The sequence below is a fragment of the Mustela lutreola genome, chromosome 2 (assembly GCF_030435805.1).
Source record: "Mustela lutreola isolate mMusLut2 chromosome 2, mMusLut2.pri, whole genome shotgun sequence".
Taxonomy (NCBI): Eukaryota; Metazoa; Chordata; class Mammalia; order Carnivora; family Mustelidae; genus Mustela; species Mustela lutreola.
The window spans coordinates 65564119-65584705 of record NC_081291.1 but is presented as its reverse complement, the minus strand read 5'-3'; the positions used below and the strand labels follow the sequence as shown (position 1 = coordinate 65584705).

General features: G+C 54.9%; 1 protein-coding gene and 1 pseudogene across 1 annotated transcript; both read right to left on the bottom strand.

Annotated features, from left to right (window-relative positions):
* Positions 1 to 275: 275 nt before the first annotated feature.
* On the bottom strand, positions 276 to 2341 carry LOC131825536 (xin actin-binding repeat-containing protein 1-like; annotated as a pseudogene).
* A 221-nt stretch (positions 2342 to 2562) lies between these two features.
* XIRP1 (xin actin binding repeat containing 1) lies at positions 2563 to 9340 on the bottom strand. Its single transcript, XM_059162023.1, has 3 exons — positions 9185 to 9340; positions 3084 to 6494; positions 2563 to 2656 (listed from the first exon to the last, which is right to left on the bottom strand). The coding sequence occupies exons 2-3, from the start codon at positions 6450 to 6452 to the stop codon at positions 2648 to 2650; spliced, it is 3378 nt and encodes a 1125-aa protein (XP_059018006.1). The 5' UTR covers positions 6453 to 6494; positions 9185 to 9340; the 3' UTR covers positions 2563 to 2647.
* Positions 9341 to 20587: the final 11247 nt, after the last annotated feature.

The window sequence follows — 20587 nt, the reverse complement described above, 5'->3', positions numbered from 1 at the left end:
TCCAGGAGGAGAGACCAGAGGTAGAGGGGTAGCAATGTGTGTATGGGCTGGGGAAGGGGGGAGGGGGGAGCAAGGAGAATGGGGGGATTGTGTGGGGCCTCTTTGTTTCCCAGCAATGGTGGTAGAAGAAGGGGTGGCTTTTTAGAGATCTCCAACACTGCTCTTGCTAGGAAAATGGGGCTTTCACAGTGGTGGCTGTTCCCCCTCTCACGCCCCAAAGTGGGAGCCCAGACTCCAGAACAGATGTACAAACGACAGACATGCAGAGATGACAGAATAAAACTTGGGTTTATTTAGACTGTATCCTTTCCATTTGGGGTGCAGAGTGAAGGGCAGTGGGGGTGGGGAGGCAGTATCCTTGGCTTTAGGGACATGAATCAATTCTGAGCTTTTCCGTGGGAACTTTGGGCTGCCAGACTGACCTGCTGAATGGTGGAGATAGTGATGAAGGGGCTGCAGCAGGGCCCTTCTGGAGCCTTCAGACCAATCCCAAGAGAGACCAATCCTGCTGTCCAGTTGGCCCTGTCCTCTCCAAGAGTTAAGGAGCTGGTGACTGAGAACATTTTGACTCATAACAAAAGAAATAAAGGCTGAGAGGAGAGGGTCCCTCCAGTCCCAAGGGGGCTCCTCTTAGGCTCAGCCTGTGGGCTAGGCCTGTGCGAGGAGCATGTGTGTCTGTGTATGTTCCATCCTCCACCAGCTGCTGCTGGCAGCCATGCTTCTCCCATGTCCGGGCTACTGGGTGGACCTCATCCCAACCTTTCTTCCTCGCCTTTTGCAGGAGCTGGGCTTACTGATGGAACTGAGGAAAGGGAAATTGCTCACATGTCCTGCAAGATGTCCTTTCTTCTTGGTCCTTGCCTCACATGCGTGGGAGGTCAGCGCCCACCTCGGGCCCCGGAGTGCAGTGCTGGTGGGAGGCTGTGGTGGAGGCAGAGGGGTTCACTGGGTTGCGGGCTGGGAGTGGCCATAGGGGGCCTGCATCATCCTGGCTTCTGCTGAGCCTGGCTGGGCTGTGCAGGAACGGCCGGAGCAAGGGGGAAGCATGGAGCTCGAGGTGGGGGCCTGGGCCCCTGGACAGCTCTGCCTGCTCGGTGACCACAGTGGGAGATGAGAGAACTGGGTTCCTGCATGTGTCCACCCCTTCACACTGCTAAGTAGCCGTTCTTGTGGCTCTGTAGCACTGAGAGCCACTGGGTCCAGTCTGCAGCTCCAGAACACTCTTCTGCTGCCCAGTGGGCGGGGCACTTGCTGAGGCAGGGGCAGGCTCGGGCTGCCCAGACCGCTGGGTGACCTCCTCCTTTCCAGCCTTGTCCTGGAGACCTTTCTGGTGGGGCCTTGCCTGGTCCACTTCCTGTGTCAGGTGAGTGCTTTTCACTGAGACATCAAGGATGCCTGTGGGGCTGGGAGCCTCTGGAAGCATCCTTGAGGCTGACTCAATAAAGATGAATGTTGCCAGAAGGCAAGACTCCAGGGAGGCCTGGGTCTTCTTTCAGTGTCTCTGGCCTCCTGGTAGAAGGGATGATTGAGGCTGCTTGACCTCTGGCCTCTATGTGATTTCTGACCTTGGCCTGATTCTGGATCTCAGAATGGCTTGTAGCTTGGGTTTGGTTCTTGACTGCAGTTTGCCCTCTCACCTTCTGGCCTGAGCAGTTAGGTCTGGCTTTACTTCTGTCTGTGTCACCAATCTTGCAGGCACTGTGGGCCTGCGGAGGTCCTGGGGCATGGCCTCTGATGTTGGTCTCAGGCTGGAGGTTGGACATGGAGCTGAGAGCCTTGTGCACAGCCTCTTCAATGTCCAGCAGCCTGGCCAGAGTCTGTTCCCTCAGCCGGGCCACCTCTGTGCTGACCTTTGTCAGCTCCCCAAAGGCCCGCTCCACTGAGGGCTCAGGTTTATGGGGGGCGGCAGGAGCTTGAGGGGCCACTGCCAGCTGGGGCACAGTTTCAAAGAGCCTCTTCAATGCCTGCACATCCACACTGCTTGCGGCCTCCTCCCCTAGAGCTTGCACCTGGCCCAGGAGGCCCTGGAGTTCTTGCTGGCTTCCCTGCAGAATCTCAGTGCTCTCAGGGGCCCCATGCCAGGAGCCTGCTGTGGGCTCCTCTCCTGGGGGACTGGGACCCTGCTGTGGTGAGGCGGGGTGAGTGCTGAGAGCTGAGAGCCTGAGGGGTTCAGGGTTTTGAGCACTGCTGCCTGCAGCCTGGCTCTTGGTGAGTCCGGAAGCCCTGGTGCTGGGGCCATGTTGGGGGCTGGGCTGGCTCTGTTCATGGGGGAATCCAGCCAGAGTTCTGCATCTCTGGCCTGCAGTGGTGGGGACGCTGGCTGGCGGAAGGGTGGTTGCATCTTTCTCACCTGGCTTGTGTCCTCCTTGCCCTGCCCCTTTGGAGGAGTGGGGAGAGAGGGCTGAGGGTGTGGGCAGCCTCCGAGGAGGTGGGATCTGGCTGAGGTATGCCGGTTTAGGAGGCACCTGAGGCTTCTTCCTTGGGGGTATTTTGGGCTCCAGTTTTGGGGTCCTTGTCTGTGACTCCCCAGGGGTTCTCTGGCTGGCAGGGCTGCTGTGGGAGTGGAGAAGGGGGTCCTGCAGGGACTCGGCGTCCTGTTGGATAGAGTCCTCATCATGGTGGGCGTGGGCTGGGCAGTCCGGTCCTGTCACAGCAGCTGGGAGAAGAGGAGGAGAAGGAACAGAGGCATTATGGGAGTGCATACAGGCACCTGCAGGCCGAGGCTCAGAGGCCAGAGTGTGGTGGGCTGAAGAGGCAACCTTCAGGGGGTTCTCTGCAGCTTGGAGGCCTCCTGGGCCTACTCTTGCCATTGCCTTCTCTGGAGCTCTCTGGCCCATCTGTGTGCAGCCCCCAGGCTCCTCCCACCCAGGCCTCAGTCTTTGACCTGGGCCTTCCTGAAGTGGGGTGGGAGCCTGGGCCGAGAGGGCAGTGTCCCTGCCCCGCTGTGCGGGCTCTCTTTCAGAAGGCTGTACACCCCCATGGGGCTCAAAGGTCCTCACACGGTGAGTAGTGTAGATGCCATCCTCAGTAGTCACCCACCCCTCAGGCAGCCCTCCGGGCAGTACTTTCTGTTCCCCACTGACCTTTCTGGGGTGTGCTGGGGTCCTGGGGTCACCTCCAGCCACAGGTCTAGTATTGCTCTGGGCAGCCACGGTGACCACGGCCGATGCTTGCAGGGGACCATCAGGGTGCCGTGGTGGCTCCGGAGGTGCTGAGGTGGCTCCAGGGGCAGAGTCTTGCTTGTTCTTATTGAGAACTTGCTGGCTCAGGCTTTGGGCCTCCGCTGTTGCCATCCGCAGATTTTGCATGGCAGCCTGGAGGTCTGGGGCTCCAGACCCCGTGGGTGTCACTGTGGTTCCTTCAGACTTTCCCAAAGCTGTTATCCCTTTCTGCCCAGTGTAGCTCTCTTTCTGCTTTTCTTCCCCAGCCAGAGGCACTGCCTTTCCAATGACCTGTGGGAGGTGGGGGGTGCCCCCTGGGCCTCTCAGGTGCCCCATCCCCATACTGGGGTCCAGTGGGGGAACATGGATGATGTTCTCCATTGCGGGCAGCTTCTGGGGCCCCTCGCTGGCTGGCACTGGACTTGAATCAGCTGGTGGCTCCCACCGCAGACTGTGCAGGCCACTCAGGTCTCCTTTGTCTATGCAGCTGGCCAGCAGCTGCACACTGCCCCTTTCAGGGGCCCTGCTAGTCAGCCGGGGCTGCAGGGAGTAGGCAGTCAGCGAGACCAGGCCCTGCTCTGTCTCCTGCATCACCAGCCCAGTCCGTGCTACTGAGGTCCCCAGGCCACAAGCCAGCACCTGTTGGAACTCAGGGTCCATGTCTTCGAGGTTCCCGCTGCTGCCTGGAGCTGGCAGCTTCAGCAGCTTAAGGCAGAGCTGGCCCACTGGGTCCTCCTGAACCAGCATCCCCTGCGGGTCCACATCTGGCCGGCGCAGTACTTGGCGGACAATCCTGGGAAGCTCGCCAGACACCAACTCCTCCTTCCGTATGTGGGGTACCCCCTGCCCCGGGCCTGGCAGTACATACTTGGCAAGGCAGAGCTCCCCCAGGCCTCGGGCCTCCATGAGGATGCCTCCGTGGTGCAGGAGGCCAGGCATAGTGTGCAGAGTCCTCAGGGTCCCCTCCGCTGTGGTCTCCTGCTTCTCTGGCACCCTGTTGCCTGAGGGGCCCACGGGCTGCTCCTCCTGGAGGTTGCCCCCTCGGATGCTCTCAGCTGCCAGGGAGCCCATGGGGCAGTTCTCAAAGAGCCAGGTGAACTTGTGCACAGAACCCGCAGAGATTGGCTGGGGGAGTACCCTGGACCCCTGGTCTTCCCTCTTGCCTGCCTCCAGGGCCTGGAAAACCTCCTTCTGCCGAGACACCTGCCCGGAAGGGATCTCCACTCGGCTGCAGTATCGCATAGGCCCTCTTCCGCAGGGACAGCCCGAGGCCTGCAGAGGCTCAGTTTCGAAGACATGTCCATCTGTCTGTCTTTCCCCAGGCTGGATCTGGCTAACCTGCAGGTGCTGCTCCCTGGAGCCTTCTAGCCTGTCCAGGGTTTGGGGCGCAAACATCCAAGTGCAGGACCGCGCCTCCGCCTTAGCTGTGGGTTCTATGACCTCTGACCCCTGCTTCTCGGCCAACTCACTCATGGGGCACGTCTCAAACAACCAGCGGATGGTCTGCACATCACCCTTTGGGAGTGACTCAGGCTGGGAAACTGCCTGGCTCTTTTCTTCTTCCTCCTGGCGTTCTTGCCGTTCTCGCTGGTGGATCACCTCCAGGGGCTGGGTCTCAAAGAGCCACCGGGCAGTGCTGACATCTCCGGCCACCACTTCTTGCCGGGTGATGCCCCGTACCACATCCACAGTACTAGGGCTTCGGCCCAGTTGATCCAGGGGCTGTGTCTCAAACATCCACCGGTAGCCCTGCACATCACCTCCAACTATCTGCTCTCTGCTGACAGAGGTCAGGGCGTGGAGATGGCCTTTGCCATCCTGCATAGCGTACACTGGGGACCCTGTGTCCTGGGACAGCCCCATAGAATTAATTCCTTCTGCTCTGTTCATACTCCGAAGGGCCAAAGGCTCACCCTGCCCAATGCTGTCCAGGGGAAGGGTCTCAAAAAGGTTCTTGAAGGCCTTCACGTCCCCCTTCACCCCATCCCTCTGGGGGGCACTCTGAGAGTGGGACGGTGCAGAGGAGCCATCACTGCGTGGATATTCAGCCATGAGCCCCTCACACTCCCGGGGACCCACTCGCTGCAGGTGGCCCACTTGGACTTTGTCTCTAGGAGTGTCCAGGGGCTTCATCTCAAATAGCCACAGGGTAGAGCGGACATCGCCAGGGACTACTTCCTCTTTGGGTGGGTGCTCTGCTCCAGACTCCTCTCCCCCCTTGAGAGTGTCCAGTGCTCGGGTCTCAAACAAATGCCGCTGCTGCTGAACATCTGCACCAGGAGGGACAAGGTCTGGCGATGGCTGGAAGTCTTTCTCATCCACCAAGATCTCCCGAATGGCGTCCAGTGGCTGTGTCTCAAAGATCCAGCGAGTTGCACTGACGTCAGTCCGGGCCCCCTCCTCCAGGGAGATCCCCCGGATAACCCGCACCTGACTGGGGTCCCTGTTGATGGCATCCAGAGGTTGGGTTTCAAAGAGCCAGCGGGCACACCTCACTGCATTGCTTTGGATTTCCTCCCGACATGCGGCCTTGACCTCGTGGATGGCACCTTCTGCATCCTGGATGGCACACAGTGGCTCTGTTTGGAACAGCTTCACTGTCTTCTTCACATCGCCCTTCAGCTCCTGGATCTCTGAGCGCAGCTCCAAGGGGCTCTGCTCCTGGATGGAGGGGCGGGAGCCCAGGCGGTCCAATGGCCGCGTCTCAAAGAGCATCCTGGTGCCCTGGACATCCCCGCTGGCCTCAGGCTCCCTCGCCGTAGCCCGCGATGCCTCAGCCTCACCAGTCAGCTCATCCAGTGGCTTTGTCTCAAACAGCCGGCGGGCTGCACGAACATCCCCTCTCGATGGCAGAGGTCCGGCTGGCTCCTGGTCCGTGCTGTTGACAAAAGAACCTTCCTCAAACTTGTGGGAGGTAGCCTGGACATCACCGCCGGTCACAGGCTCCCTGGCAGGCTGCCGCTCGCGGTCCCCAATGGCATCTAGCTGCCAGTTCTCAAAGATCCAGCGCATGCACTGGACGTCACCCTCTGTGGGCTCCTTGGAATCCAGGACGTCAGCCAGGTCTTCAGCCACGGCCTCAGCCAGATTCTTGCGGAGCTCAGGGTGTATGTGCTTGTAGAGGCGGCGGAGCTCGCTGGCTTGTCTCTGCTGGTGGAACTTGGAGAAGGACTCCTTGGGCGGGGGCGGGGGCAGGTCCTCCCGGGCTGGGGGTGGAGGGAGAGGCAGGTCCTCTGCGGTGGCCATCGGAATGGTCAGCATGGGGGCTGCCTGCGTCTGGGCTTTGGCCATCCTTCAGAGAAGGGGCAGCAGAGACGAGGATGGGGCTGGTTGCTGGGAGAAATGATAGCAGGCAAAGCCTTAGGGTAGAGTCGTCCCATGGCACCTTTTGTTGAGACTCCCTCCCTCTCCAGACCCCACCTGGCTATCACCCTACCCCCTGCGGGGTTGCTATGTGACAAGTCAGAACTTAGGGCATATGGAGCCACCCATCAAGGTGGGTCCTGCTTCCCCAGAATTACCTGGTTTGCTAGGGAGCAGGCAAGGCACTAGTGACCGTGAGTTTGTCCTTTAGCCCTACAAGGGATGCCGAAACCTCCAATAGGCAAACTGGACAAGTTCCATCCTCACCTTCCTTTACCAAGGTCAGTTTTCCCCTTGTGAACTCCCAGGTGAATCCTGACTGAGGGGTTCCTAGTCTGGGAGAGGCGGTTCCCTAAGCTGGGGACTTCTTCCCATGGAGAAGAAATTCCCTTTCACAGCACCAGAGGGCGCACTTGCCACTTTGCAGGGAGTCCTGCCCAGCCTCTAAGGTCTTCCCTCCTGACCGGCTCTCCAGCATTCTGGCCCCAGGGGGTTTAGCAGGGGCTGGTGGCCTCTGCTACAGCAGAAGCAGCTAAGGCTCTGTGAGGGGCAGTTGTTCGCAGGCTCTCTTAGGGTTCCACGGAGCCAGATTCTAAGTGTCAGGTAGGGGTTTGGGGTGCATTATCCCAAGCTTCAGAAGGTGGAAATGGGGTGGGGGGCACTCAAGGGCCTTCTAGTCCAGCCACTCACAATTAAAGACAAGGAAACTGAGTCATGGAAAGAATCAGGTGAATGAGTGGCAGGTAGTGCTAGCTCGGGGTTCCTAGACCTGATTTGCGACCCTGCTCCCAAGAAATAAGAGGGAAAGGGGCACGAAGCTTTCTTATTGGCTGTGGTGCCCCTCTGTTTTCCAGCACCCACGCCAGGTGTGAGGGAGACACCCACACAGAGGGAAGGCACTGGACAAGAAGGCTTCCTGAAGAGACCTCCTTGCCCTGCCTCTTGGAGATTCTTCCCCAGCTGTAGGCCACCAGGCCCAAACTCCTGTACTTCTCTCTGTCCCTCTTCATGTCAGTCAGCTTCCATCAAGGGTACTGCTTCCCCCCAGCTTCCCCATTCCTTTGCCTTAGCCTTCCACCGCACAAGCCCTCCTTTGCTCTCCGTCCTCTGTGTCTTATCTGTCTTGTGACAGGTGGACTGACAGTCCCCAGAGGCCAGCAGGGAAGGAATGGGAAGCACGTCTCCCACCCCCATCCCCGCCCCACTGCCTCTGACCCACTGCTCTGCTCCACACTCATGCTAAATATAGCTGCTGTCCTGGCCTCGGCCCAGAGGCCCTGGGCTCAGGAGGGAGGCCCAGGCTCAGCCACTGGGACCGTGGGCTCCCTCACCCAACTTATCTCCTTTGTCCTTTGACCCCCCTTCTGAGATAGCCATCCAGTCTGCCCACCAGACTTCAGAGACCCGATGTGGGGAAAACTCTGAAGCCTGAAGCCTGAGTCTCCTCACACACTCTGTGTGGTTCCTTTCATCTCTGAGTTCTGATGGGAACAAAGGCAAACCGTGACTCCAGACCCCAGTCACAACCATGTGGCCTGAGCAGTTGGCATGTATGGACCATGAGCTCCACCCCACCACTGACCCCAGGAATCTCTAGAATCCCTGCTATGGTTATAAATTGTTAGCATCATGGAATCCAGGGATGTCAGAACTGTGGACCCTCAGAGGTCAAGGAACCTAACCCCTCATTGTTTAGACAGGGAAACAGAGACCCAAAGACAGAGAAGGAGCTGTTCTGGGAGGCTCTGAAAGGTGATAGCAAGACCTGAAGCAGGTTTTCTGCCCTCTGGCCCTTCCACCCTTGCACCTGCCTGGCCCAGAACTCCTGGGGCTTAAGTTCTACGGGACAGGAACAGGGGTGGGGTGTGGGTAGAAGCAGAATTGGGACCACCACACTTAGGGTCAGGCCTGAACCCCAAGAAGTACACCAGAGCTTGGCCTATCCAGGGCTGAGCCAACCTCTCAGGGAGACTCCACCTTTGCTGCCACGTCCGGTGCTCCTTGGTTCAGTCTCCACAGGTCTCTACATCTTCAGATCCGGTCTCCCCTCCTCATGTCCCCAGATTTGCCTCAAGGGCTTTCCCACTGGGTAAGACTATGGTCTGGGGCAAAGTCTGCTCTGTACTTCAGGCCCTGGGCATTGATACGTTGGGAGGTGGTCTCAGAGGCCAGCGCTGGGGAGATATTCCTGGTTCCAGATATGCCAAGACTTTTGCCCACAACAGCTACACATGGGGTTTGTCCTAGCAATGCTGAGTCAGGCCTATGTCCCACCCTCCAGCCCTATGTCCTCTGATCTCTCTTGTGTCTCTCTTTCTTGTGGACACTGGGCCTACCTGGGCTTCCCTGAGAGGAATCCCTGAAGCCTGGGGAGCTCCATACCTGTATTTTAGAAATGGCAGCTCCAGGCCACCTTCTGCTGAAAGCCAGACTGGTAAGAACCTGTGTCTTCTGTGGGACTCAGGTCTGTGGCAACCACTCTGAGAGCTCCCAGGGGGCTCATGCTAATGCTCCTTTAACTTCCTCATGGACTTTTTACATCAGGGACCCCCACCCCCCACTCACCTCCTTCCTCCACCCAGAGTTGACTGTGAGCCATCCCACATTGCCCATAGGGGACCCCAGCCTGCTGTGGAAAGACAAAAGGCCAGGTCACTCACCTGAAGGTCCCGCTTGGCTGAGGGGATGCTCAGGTCTGTGGCAGGTGTGATCTAATGGTCTGTCTTTTCTCTTCGGCTTCTTGTTCAGGGCTGGTCCTGCTCTGCTGGCCTCGTTAGACGCCTTCTTGCTGCTCTGGCTCGGGTCTCTGTCCTCTGCCAGCCTAGCAGCTGCCTTTATCTTGCTGACTAGGGGGTGGGCCAGGTGGGGGCGGGTGGGAGAGGCTAAGTTCAGAGTATGAAGTGGCTCAGTTATTTTTAGGGCTTGGGGAAGTTCCCCGTCCATCCCAGGGAATCAGTTACATGTCCTTTCTGCTGCAAGGGGAAGAGGAGTAGGGACCGCTTTCTTCATTCAAGTCTCATCTGAGGACTGGGGTCAGTGACTCAGCCATAGTGTGGGGTGCAGGTGTCCCAGACTATTTTGAGGGAATGAATCAAGAGGGGCATCTGACACCTAGACAGCCCTACCCCCTTGTCCCACGTGGCCCCCCTCTCTGCTCTGGACTGGTCTCTGACTATTCCTGATGTGTGTGTTCATTGTGCCAGGGGACTGGAGGCCCCCTGAGGGCAGGCCTGGGTCCTCTCTGGAGGCTCCTGGCCTGGACACTTCTGAGGGTAAGCCCAGCTCTCCTTCTCCCCCATTCCCTCTGCACTAAGGATTCCCCTCTCTTGTCCTAATTCTTTGTGCCCCATCCACTGGGCTACACAATCCGGAGTGCAACTGGACTAGGGGAAAGACATCTGAATTTCCAGGCTTCAACTCTTTACTAGGTCCTCGACTTATCAAAGAATTCCACAGAATGGTTCTGTGGTTTTCATAGCCAATGATCTGGGTCCTTGTTTACTTTTGGACTCTTCCCTCTGACTCAGGGCCCAAGCTTTCTGGGAATGGGGGAGGAGAAGGGAGGGGTGGCACATGGCAAGCTGACTGTGGTGTTATTTCTGACCCTGGAGTCATCAGCTTCCCAAGTCACAGACAACTGCGGGGGGTCATGCCTCCCCCTTCTTTGCTTCCCAGAACCCAAGGTGCTAGCAGGGACCAGAGGTCCTGGTGTTCCAACCAGGAAGGGTAAGGGCGTCAGGAAACCATCCAGAACACTCAGGAAGGGGGCGTTTTGCCCAGGTGGTGGGTCTAAGGCTGTGCAGGTGCCTTCCGTGATCTGGCAGCACAGGGTCTCCTTCTGACATCCGGGATGCCTTCTGGTGCCCCGCAGTGATACCGGGCACTGCTCGCTTTTTCCACTGAGTCAGCATGAGTCAGGCTGCACTCACATGGTGCCAGACAGAGGGGCGTCTAGGGACCCCTTGTCCTGCATCCGCTCGCGCTTTTGGCTTCCCCTGTCCTTTTCCATCCCCCTACCTGCTCCCTAGGCTTTTCCTCATATCTCCTTTGTTCTTATCTAATACAACTTTCCTTTTCAATATTGTCACAGGCTAGCGGCAGGTGCTGATTTTTAGAGAGGAGAAGGGAGTTGGGGGAAATTGGAAGGGGAGGTGAACCATGAGAGACTATGGACTCTGAAAAACAATCTACGGGGTTTGAAGCGGTGGGGGTGGGAGGTTGGGGGAACCAGGCGGTGGGTATTAGAGAGGGCATATATTGCATGGAGCACTGGGTGTGGTGCAAAAACAAGGAATACTGTTATGCTGAAAAAAAAATTGAGTGAAATGAATTAAAATAAAAAATCCAGTTCTCCATCACACTAGCCACATTTTGAGTGCTCTATAGAGACGTATGCCTAGTAACTACCATGCTGGACACATCCCGTGGAAAGTTCTATTGCACTGCTAATGCGATCAACACTGAAAGGAGCTCAGGAAACTCTGAGCTCCGTTCCTAGTCTAGCAAGTAGGCTTTATGGGTTGCAGTCTGTTTAATGATGATGACCAACTGCTGCCTGTCTGAGGGGTTCTCAGAATAAAGGACTTTCAGTTTTAAAGCTGGAAAACTGAAGAAAAGCAGAATGAGTCATCCCAAGTGTAGTGATCCAATGGTGCCACATCACGAAGGTATCAATTACAAGGCCTCTGAGGCATGGTTTATCAGAGCATCTTTAAAAAAAAAAAGGATTTTATAGGGGCGTCTCGGTGGCTCAGTGGGTTAAGCCTCTGCCTTCAGCTCAGGTCATGATCTCAGGGTCCCGGGATCAAGCCCCCTGTCAAACTCTGCTCAGCGGGAAATCTGCTTCTCCCTCTTTCTCTCTGCCTGACTCTCTGCCTACTTTGTGAATAAATAAATCTTAAAAAAAAAATTTTTACTTATTTGACAGAGAGAGCATGCATGAGCTGGGTGAGAGGCAGAGGGAGAGGGATCCTGCTCAGTGTGGATCCCAGTCCTAGGACTCCGAGATCATGACCTGAGCCGGAGGCAGACACTTAACGAACTGAGCCACCCAAGTGCCTTTATCAGAGTAGCTTTGGTGGAGACATTGCACATCTCTCTCTTTCGGCTCCCTCAGATCATCTTGGGAATGAGGCTGGGAATAAACACACTGAGGTTGAATAGCTGTGCTGATTAATGGAACTTAGTCCAAAGGCAGAGCGGCCTTGGGGGAGGGGTGGTCGTTTCCGGAGGATGCCAGTCCCTCCTTCTGGAGCCCACTGCTCCTCAGTCTTGAGGGCGCCTTCCCTGGTCAGCCCCTCCCTCCACACAGGGCTCCGCCAAAGGTCAGAAGTTCATGGTCTCCCCGCTAAGCCGGCATGAGATGGCAGAGCTCAGTCAGGAGTTGGTGGCAAACTCACCAGAAGCTTCAGGAGAGACAGGATCCACGGATGATTAGGGGCCGACTGCCTGAGTGTGAATCCTACCTGTGACACTCACTAGCTGTGTGACCTTGGCAAGTTCCTGACCCCTTCTATTCCTCAGTTTCCTCATCTATAAGATGGGGATGATAATTGTGCATACCTCAAAGGGTTGCTGTGGAGAGTATACATTTCTCTCTCTCTCTCTCTCTCACACACACACACACACACACACACACACACACACACACGGTGCATTTAGAGTAGGGTCTGGTGCACTACAAGCTCAATAAATGAGTAAACTCATTAAGTTTTTCCTGGATCCCTGCCAACCCCAGATTCTCCAGGTCCCAGATCCCAGTGTGTCCTCTTGGTCTGAAGACAAGTGCCCTTCAAGGCTCTGGCCAGCAGTCCTGGCTTCCCTGTAGCTGGGAAGCAGACACTGGTGCCAAGGGACAGCTCTGAGCAGGCCAGACTGGGTCTCTTCCAGGCCTGCAGGAGACAGGTCTGCTCAGCCTCCTGATAAAACCATCTGAACCCGGAACAGGGATTTTCTGCTCTGGGGGCAGCTCGGAGGGTGGGCACACTGGCGAAGATAGGGGGTGCCTCCACCCTCCTACTAGAGGAACGTGGCTACCATGTGGGAGGTAGTGGAGCATGGGATCTGTCGCCAGACTGCTGGGATCAAATCTCCGGCCTGTCTCTTCCTATTTATATGCCCTCTGAATGTCTTTCAGTTCTGTGCTGTAGTTCCTAGCTCAGGATCTTCCAAGAGTCAACCCACCCCCATCCCCTGGAGCATTTGGGAGTGAGTGAGTTCCTGGGGAGGGGAGGAATGTGCTGAGGGAGTGAAGTTAGCTGGGGGCAGGAGGAAAGCGAGCTACTACTGTGGATGGCCAGGGCTTGGTCCCACTGGGGGGCCTCTGCCAGCTGGTGCAGAATGTGTGTCTCCAGGGCAAGGAGGCTGGGGTGTTCACCCACTCATCCTCGCCCCCGCCCGGACGGAAGCCCTGGGCTCTCCTATCCTTTTGGCCCGCCCCTCAGATGGAGAGATACAAGGGTTGGATGTGGGAATCTGTGAGTCTATACAGGGACTGTCCCCTGAAGTGGAGTGAGGGGGGTACGGGGCGGAGTGGGGACCAATATGTGTGTGCCCATTTTACAGGTCAAGAAATGAAGGCTTGGAGAAGTCAGGTCAACATAGGAGTGACAGGCTCAGCAAGGACTAGAACTCAGGTGTCCTGTCCCGGAGGTCAGGGTGGTCTAGCCCCTGGGGGTGCTTTGTGAGGAGGGATATGAGGGGGATAATACAGACCTGGGTCTCACTATAGACATGGCCACCACCAAGGTGCCCGCCCTGCCTGACAGAACAGAAGGAAGCCTGGAGGCGGTTGCCCCTTAATCCTTGAGCTTGAAGAATTGTTGTCAGTCCTGCACACATTCTGGGGACCCCAGAGCACTTGCGGCCAGGGAAGGGTGCCATTGGCAGCTTCCTGGGATAGGGGCCCTGCCCTTTGACCCTGTTAGCATCCTGCTGGTGAATTTCTCCTCCTCCCTTCCTTCTCTAATACTTACTAGTGCCCCACTGGGCCAGGTTCTATGCTGGACAATTCCCAGGACATGACAGCTTGTCAGCAGTAGAGCCTGTCCTGGGAGCCCACAACTCCATGGGAACTGGACCTGGTACCAGCATGGACAGAGGTACCAGTGTGGCCCTGAGGGGCTCAGGGAGGGAAAAGCAAACTCCAAATTGGATCCCTGGGGATGGTTTCATGGAGGAGGTAGCCTGTGAGCTGAGTCCCCCAGATGAGGAGGTACTTGAGAAGAGATGGTGGGTATTAGGGGCTGAATTGTGTCCCTCTCGAATTCATATATATATATATAATTTATTTGAGAAATAGAGCAAATGGGGGGAAGGACAGAGGGAAAAGCAGATTCCTTGCTGAGCAGAGACCCTGACATGGAGCTCAATCCCAAGACCCTGAGATCATGGCCTAAGCCAAAGGCAGACACTTAACTGACTGAGCCAGCCAGGCACCCCTCGGATTCATATGTTGAAGCCTTAACTCCCAGACCTCAGAATATAATTGTATTTGGAGAGAAGGCCTTTAAAGAAGTAATTAAGGTAAAATGAAGTTAAAAGAGTAGGGTCCTAACCCCACAGGACTAATGTCCTTTGTACAAGAGAAAGAGACACCAGGGATGTGTGTGCACAGAGGAAAGGCCATGTGAGGACACAGGGAGAGAGGCCTCAAAAGAAACCAAACCTGCCAGTACCTTAATCATGGACTTCCAGCCTCCAGCACTGTGGGAAAATTAATTTCTGTTTTTGCAGACACTCAGTCTGTGGAATTTTGTTCTGGCGGCCTGAGCTGATGAAGTTAGTAGGGAACAACACTTAGGTGGAAGGTATGGCCTAACTATAGGCAGGGAAGTGGGAAATCTGACTGAGCCCAGGGTGAGGAGAGAGATGGTTTGATACGGGAGTCCCAGAGATCATGGGGTCAAGTTTTATCCATTTCTGCACCCCCCCACACTGCAGATTAATTCGAGCAGGTCTTTGTGGGATGTAGTTGGCAGAATTCTAAAGATGGTCCCCCAAGATTCCTGTCCCCTGGTGATTCATCAAACGCTGCTCTAGGCACTGCCAAGAAGGGATTTTGCACAAGCGAGTCAAGTCCCAAGTACACTGATTTTAGAATAAAGAGATTATCTGGGTGGGCTGGACCCAATCATGGAAGGCTCTTAGAAGTGGAAAGCTTTCCTCTGCTGGTGGAGAAGGGAAGTCATTGAGACTGTAGACAGAGGGAGATTTGACATACCCTCCTTCACTTGAAGAAGGAGGGATCTTGTGAACCACAACCTGGTTCCTTAAGGAACAGAGAGAGGCTCCTGGCTGGCAGCAAGGAAAAGGGGACCTCCGTCTTAACAATCACAGGAACCGAATTCTGTCATCATCTGGCATGAGCTTGGAAGAGTTTTCTTCAGTTTCCAGGTGAGGTTCAGTCTCTTTCCAGCCTTAGGTTTCTCTGAGCCGAGAGCCCAGCCCTGCCATGCCAGACTTCGATATTAGCTACAGAACTGTGAGCTAATGAATGGTGTCATTTAAGCTGCTAAGTTTGTGGTATTTTGCCTCACAGGAATAGAAAACTAATAAGAGTGGAAACCGGAGCAGTGGAGGGCAGATGGAAGGCCACACCTGCCCACTTGTAACAGGCACCCAGCCAGCCCGGGCGGGGCTCGGCCTCAGCATTCCCCACTGTGCGGCAGGCTAGGGGGTCGTAGGCAGCTGTGCTTGGCATCCCCAGGTCACCAGAGAGCCTCAGAGCATCTCCGACTCCTAGTTAGGGGAATTCAGAGCAAGAAGATCCCAATCTTTCATCCACCAACCACCCCTCTCTCCCCCTGCCCCACCGGCCATTTCACACCTGGGGGCTGGAGGTTTGCAGCAAATCCGGGAGTGGAGTAGTGAAGAAACCGGTTCAGGAAGCCCTTCCCTGGAATCCCAGCTCCACACTTGCCAAACCTCCAAACCTTAATTTCTGTGTCTGTACGACTGGAGATGGGCTGAGGAAGGAAGGGCATCTGGCCAGAGGGAAGCGAGTGAGCACAGACTGAGGGGTGCAGATGATGTGACATGGGCTGTGTGACTTGAGTGCAAGGTGGGTGACAGAGTGGAGAGTGGTCTTGGGCAGTGGGCTCAGGGACACGTTGTGAGTTGGGGCTCCATCAGGAAGGGTGTTTTCAGGGCCAATTTGAAATTGGTCGTAGGTGGTGAGAGCCGGTCCCAACAACCCAGGCTCTAAGCAATGAAGATTTTGGTGGTGGCAAGAGAGGAGGGGATGAAGGGCTGAGCCCGCGGGATTCTCAGGAGGTAGAACAGACAAAATCCAAGTAAAAGAGCTGCAGGGTGCCTGAGTGCTGGGTGAATTATCTGAGGCGGCAGGCAGAAAGCTGGTCAGTGTACTGTGGTGAGGAGAGGGCCCTTCAGAGGCCATCCCCAGCTGTCTGGCTTGGGGCAGTGGGTGGGCACTGGGAGTGAGGTGGGGAGCAGGGTGGCTGGTGGGGAGGGGGAGACAGGCTGTCTTTGAATCAGATGTGGTGAGGTAGGTAGAGCCATCTTCAGGGGCCAGATAATGGGATTTGGACCTCTGGACTGGGGACAGGGACCCAGCAGCCATATGTGTGCAGAGGGGGCCGCGTTCTCCCAGAGGTCTGTGGAGAGGGGCAGGCTCAGGGGTAGATGTGGGTGAAGGTGGACAGTAGTGAAGCTGCAGAAGGAAGTAGCAGCCAGGGAGGCAGGAGAAAAACCAGGAGGGGAGCTGGTCTTGGAAGATGCTGAAGGAGGAATGCATTTCAAGGAGGGAGGGGAGCGACAGTGTCCAGTGCGCCACAGAGTAGAGTGGGAACGGGCTGCCAGGTTTACCAAGAATGCCCTTGAGGACTTTACCCGAGAGCCACCTCCAGGCTGTGGAGGGCTGCGGACAACTTGGACTGAGCATGTGGGGGCACTTGGGAGAGACCCTTCTAGTAAATAACTCCTCCGGTCTTCAAAGTTCTCACCGGTCTAGTGGGAACCAATATAGGAGTCAGGGCTCTGGTGAAAAAGAAATCAGGGTCAGGAGAGCACTCCTGGCGAGAGAGATGCCCCGTTCCAAAAGCAGGTGGGCAAGTGGTGTTGGAAATGGCTGGTAAGACCCCCAGTGCCCAGAAGGTGGCAGCACGTCCTCGAGGGACACTTCGCCTCTCTGGACCAAGACTGCAACCAAGACTGCGTCTTAACCTCTCATTTATTTATTAGCACCTGATGAACCCTGGGTGTTACTCAGCTAATGAATCACTGAGCACATCATCAAAAACTAACGATGTAGTATATGTGGGCTAATTGAATTTTTTCATTTTTTTATTAAGTTCAGTTAGCCACTGTGCAGTACATCATTCGTTTTTGATACAGTGTTCAGTGATTCAGTGTTCAGTAATTTGTTCAGTGTTCAGTGATTCAGTTGTGTATAACACCTAGTTCTCATCACAAGAAATGCCCTCCTTTTTGTTTTTGTTTTTTTTTTAAAGATTTTATTTATTTATTTGACAGAGGGAGAGAGAGATCACAAGTAGGCAGAGAGACAGGCAGAGAGAGAGAGAGAGAGAGGGAAGCAGGCTTCCTGCTGAGCAGAGAGCCTGATGCAGGGCTCGATCCCAGGACCCTGATATCACGACCTGAGCCGAAGGCAGAGGCTTAACCCACTGAGTCACCCAGGCGCCCCAACACGTGCCCTCCGTAACGCCCATCAGCCTGCTACACACCCCCCCCCCACACTGAATTAAAAAAAAAAAAAAGATAATGCTTTGCACAGCTACTGTGTGCTGAGCTCTGGGCTAAGCACTGAAGATTTTATATATAGATCTCTCTATCTGTCTATCTGTATCCTCATGGAGCCTACATTTTGGTTAAAGGCCGATAAAACAAGCAAGTGAATTATCATCATAACTATCAATTAACTCTCTAAGCTTCAAAGCTTCATCTTTTCTGAGTTCCAGGGGAACCTTTGTAGAACAGGACAGATGTCCCTTCCTCCTTGAACCGAGCAGCACCATGCTTGTTCATGGGACAGACTGAACGAGTTTTCCAAAGACAGCCCCTCCAGTATCTCCCATCCTATCCCATCTCCCTTCGAATGTGACTTTGACACTCTTCCAACAGACAGAAAGGAGTCTATATCGCCATTCTCTTGCATCCACGCAGGATTGTGACTGGTGGAAGAGCATTGTATGACTTCTGAGGTTGGCCATAAAAAGCAACACAGCTTCCAGCTGCTTCTCTGCGGACAGTGGAACCCCGTCACTGGGCCGTGAAGAAGCACAAGCAGTCTGTGAAAAGATTACATAGAGATGAACTAAGGGCCCCAGCCCCCGGCCCTGCTAATTCCACCGGACAGTCAGCATTAGTTGCCAGCCCCACGAGGAAGCCAGTTTCCAGGCGAGTTGTCCCAGGGGACACCACAGTGAACAGAGGTGAGCTGTCTCTGATTGCCGAGCTGTGGGTAAGATGATTGCTATTGTTTTAAGCCACTTAAAACTTGAAGTAGTTTGTTGTGCAGCAATAGATAGAATCAAGTCATTAAATTCATACTTAAGAGCCCAACAGTATGTTGGGCTCTTTGCTAGGAGCTGGGGATAGAGGGCAAAGAGGACAGGCACGATCTCTGCTATCATGACGTTTGCTGTCCAGCTGGGGGAACGGAGTGTGACCAAAGCACTATAATTCACTGGCTAAACTTGAAGCCATGACAAGGTTACCTGGTTCCAGGCACCTCCCCTTTTTACCTTGTCTCCAGGTATAATAAATGAATGGTTAACCTCTCTTCCCTGAGTCACTGTGAACCTTCCATGACAAAGTATCTATTGAGAACATCCAGGGCAGCCCCTGGGGTGACCTGGCCCATAAGGCTCCCAACTCACACTACCTCCAGAGACTTTGCTGCAGCCCAGGCCACTGTGTCCCACCTCTGGGATGAGACCAAAGTGTGCCAGGGCTCCCAGGACTCTGAGCGAAGCAGCAGCCCCAGCTGTGTCTCCGGCCCCACCTTGCAGCACTCTCTCCTTCCCTCTTTTTCCAGCCCTCAGGATGCATCAAGCTTACTCCCATTTCAGGATCTCAGTACCTGCTGTTCTCTCTGCTGAGCTGCTGGGGTCACCTCCTCTGCTCCCTCCCCTTCCCGAATATTTACACCAGAAGCAGGAGTATATATAGAGCTTGTCCTCCTCCTGTCCCTGTTCTGTCCTACACTGTGAGGGGCCTGTGTGTGTGTGAGGAGACCCCAGACTGCTGGTCCCCCTGGCATCATAAACTTCCTTCTCCATGGCCACTCTCAGGCCTTGATATGTGGGCCTGGGCAGAACAGTATGCTGTCCAGTGGATGGACCTAGAAAAGAGACTAGACTGAGTAGAAAATACCAGGGTCCTAGGTACATTGAGATGGAGAGAGACCTCTTCAGAGGCCTTGCTCAGTGGGGCTGGCTGGAGCCCAATGGGAACCCCAAAGAGAGAATATCTGTAGGGGTAGACTTCAAGGTCCAGTGGCTAAATGGGAATTATCAGGAGCATCCACCATGTCGGTAACTGCAGGCGGTATGGGGCTTGGGGGGTCCTCAAAGAACCTTCCACACACCCCATGATAGAAAGAGCCAGCTTCCTGAGCCAAGCTCAGGAATCAATGTTTCAGGAAAGTACGAGTCCTGGGATCTCTCTCCCTGTGCCATCCCCTGAACTTGGACTCTGGAGGGGTCAGAACACAAAGGGCAAGCTGGGCAGGCAGGGAAGGTGAGCAAGGTGGAATGATGGAAGAAGGCTGCCCTGGTTTAGCTTGGAAACCTGGTAGGGAAGGGAAAGGTAGTGGGGTTATCTCACTCTTTCCAAACTCTGTTCTCTTTACCCTTTACCCATCTGCTGTTACTCCAGACTTAGGGTGCAGGAAGAAGAGGGAGGAGAGACAAGGAGGGCAGGGAAAGTGTTGGTGGTGCCCTCCGGGAGGGTCAGAAGCCCATATGTTGGCTGTTCCTCATGTGAACTACCCTGTGGGTGCACTGGGCAAACAGACATCATCCACAGGTAGGCCATTCCCTGATCAGGGTTACATGACCCCAAGACAAGTGCTGATGCCATCTTTCCACCTACACACACCTCTTCCTGAGTGTGTACAGGAGACCTTCCTCCCTTTTCACTCTACTCTCCACTCAGCCCAGGGGCTGGGGTCTCCTGGGGGCGCTCTTGAAGGCCCCCATCAGACCTAAAGTGGGAGGAGGACGGCACTTGGCCTTCAAGAAACCCTCTTTGCAGTTTCATTTCTAGTCTCAAACTTCAGCCTGGAGGCACGAATTGGATGAAAGGTCAAAACCCAGTTTGGTTGCCCACTTTCTTTAAGTATTGCACTTCATTTCAGATTGGGGGTGGGGCCGCTCTTGGGTCCTTTTTTTTTTTTTTTTTTTTTGAACCTACAGAGCTTTTTTTTTTTAAGGAAAAGATTTTATTTATTTGACACAGAGAGAGAGATCACGAGCAGGCAGAGAGGCAGGCAGAGAGAGAGAGAGAGAGGGAAGCAGGCTCCCGGCCAAGCAGAGAGCCCGACACGGGGCTCGATCCCAGGACCCTGAGATCATGACCTGAGCCGAAGGCAGAGGCTTTAACCCACTGAATCACCCAGGTGCCCCTAAACCTACAGAGCTTTGACTAAAATCTCGGAGACAGGAAATGCCTTTTGAAAGTTCTTGTTACATGAATGGTTTTCTACCTGGAACGGTTCAAGATATACTTCAATGGCATAAAGTGATTTTAAGCTAAAAATCTCTGAATACACAGCAGCCACAGGAGAAAAACCTTATCTTAACCTTTTCTGTAGATGCGAGCAGGACCTCCTGAAAATTACAGTTGCCATGAATGTTCCCTCTCTGGTACGTTTACAGCCAGAAGGAGACTAACCATTATAACTGGCATGAGTAATTGCTTCAATAAACTTTATCTGAAGCTGTCCTACCTTCCATTTATTCTTCCATAGAAGATCTTTCTCCTTATTAAGAGGGTTATAAGCCTCTATCTTTGGATATGTGGGGAGCCAGGAAATGGAAGGCTCCCTGGCAAAGAAACGTTGTCTTCTCCCCTCTTAATCT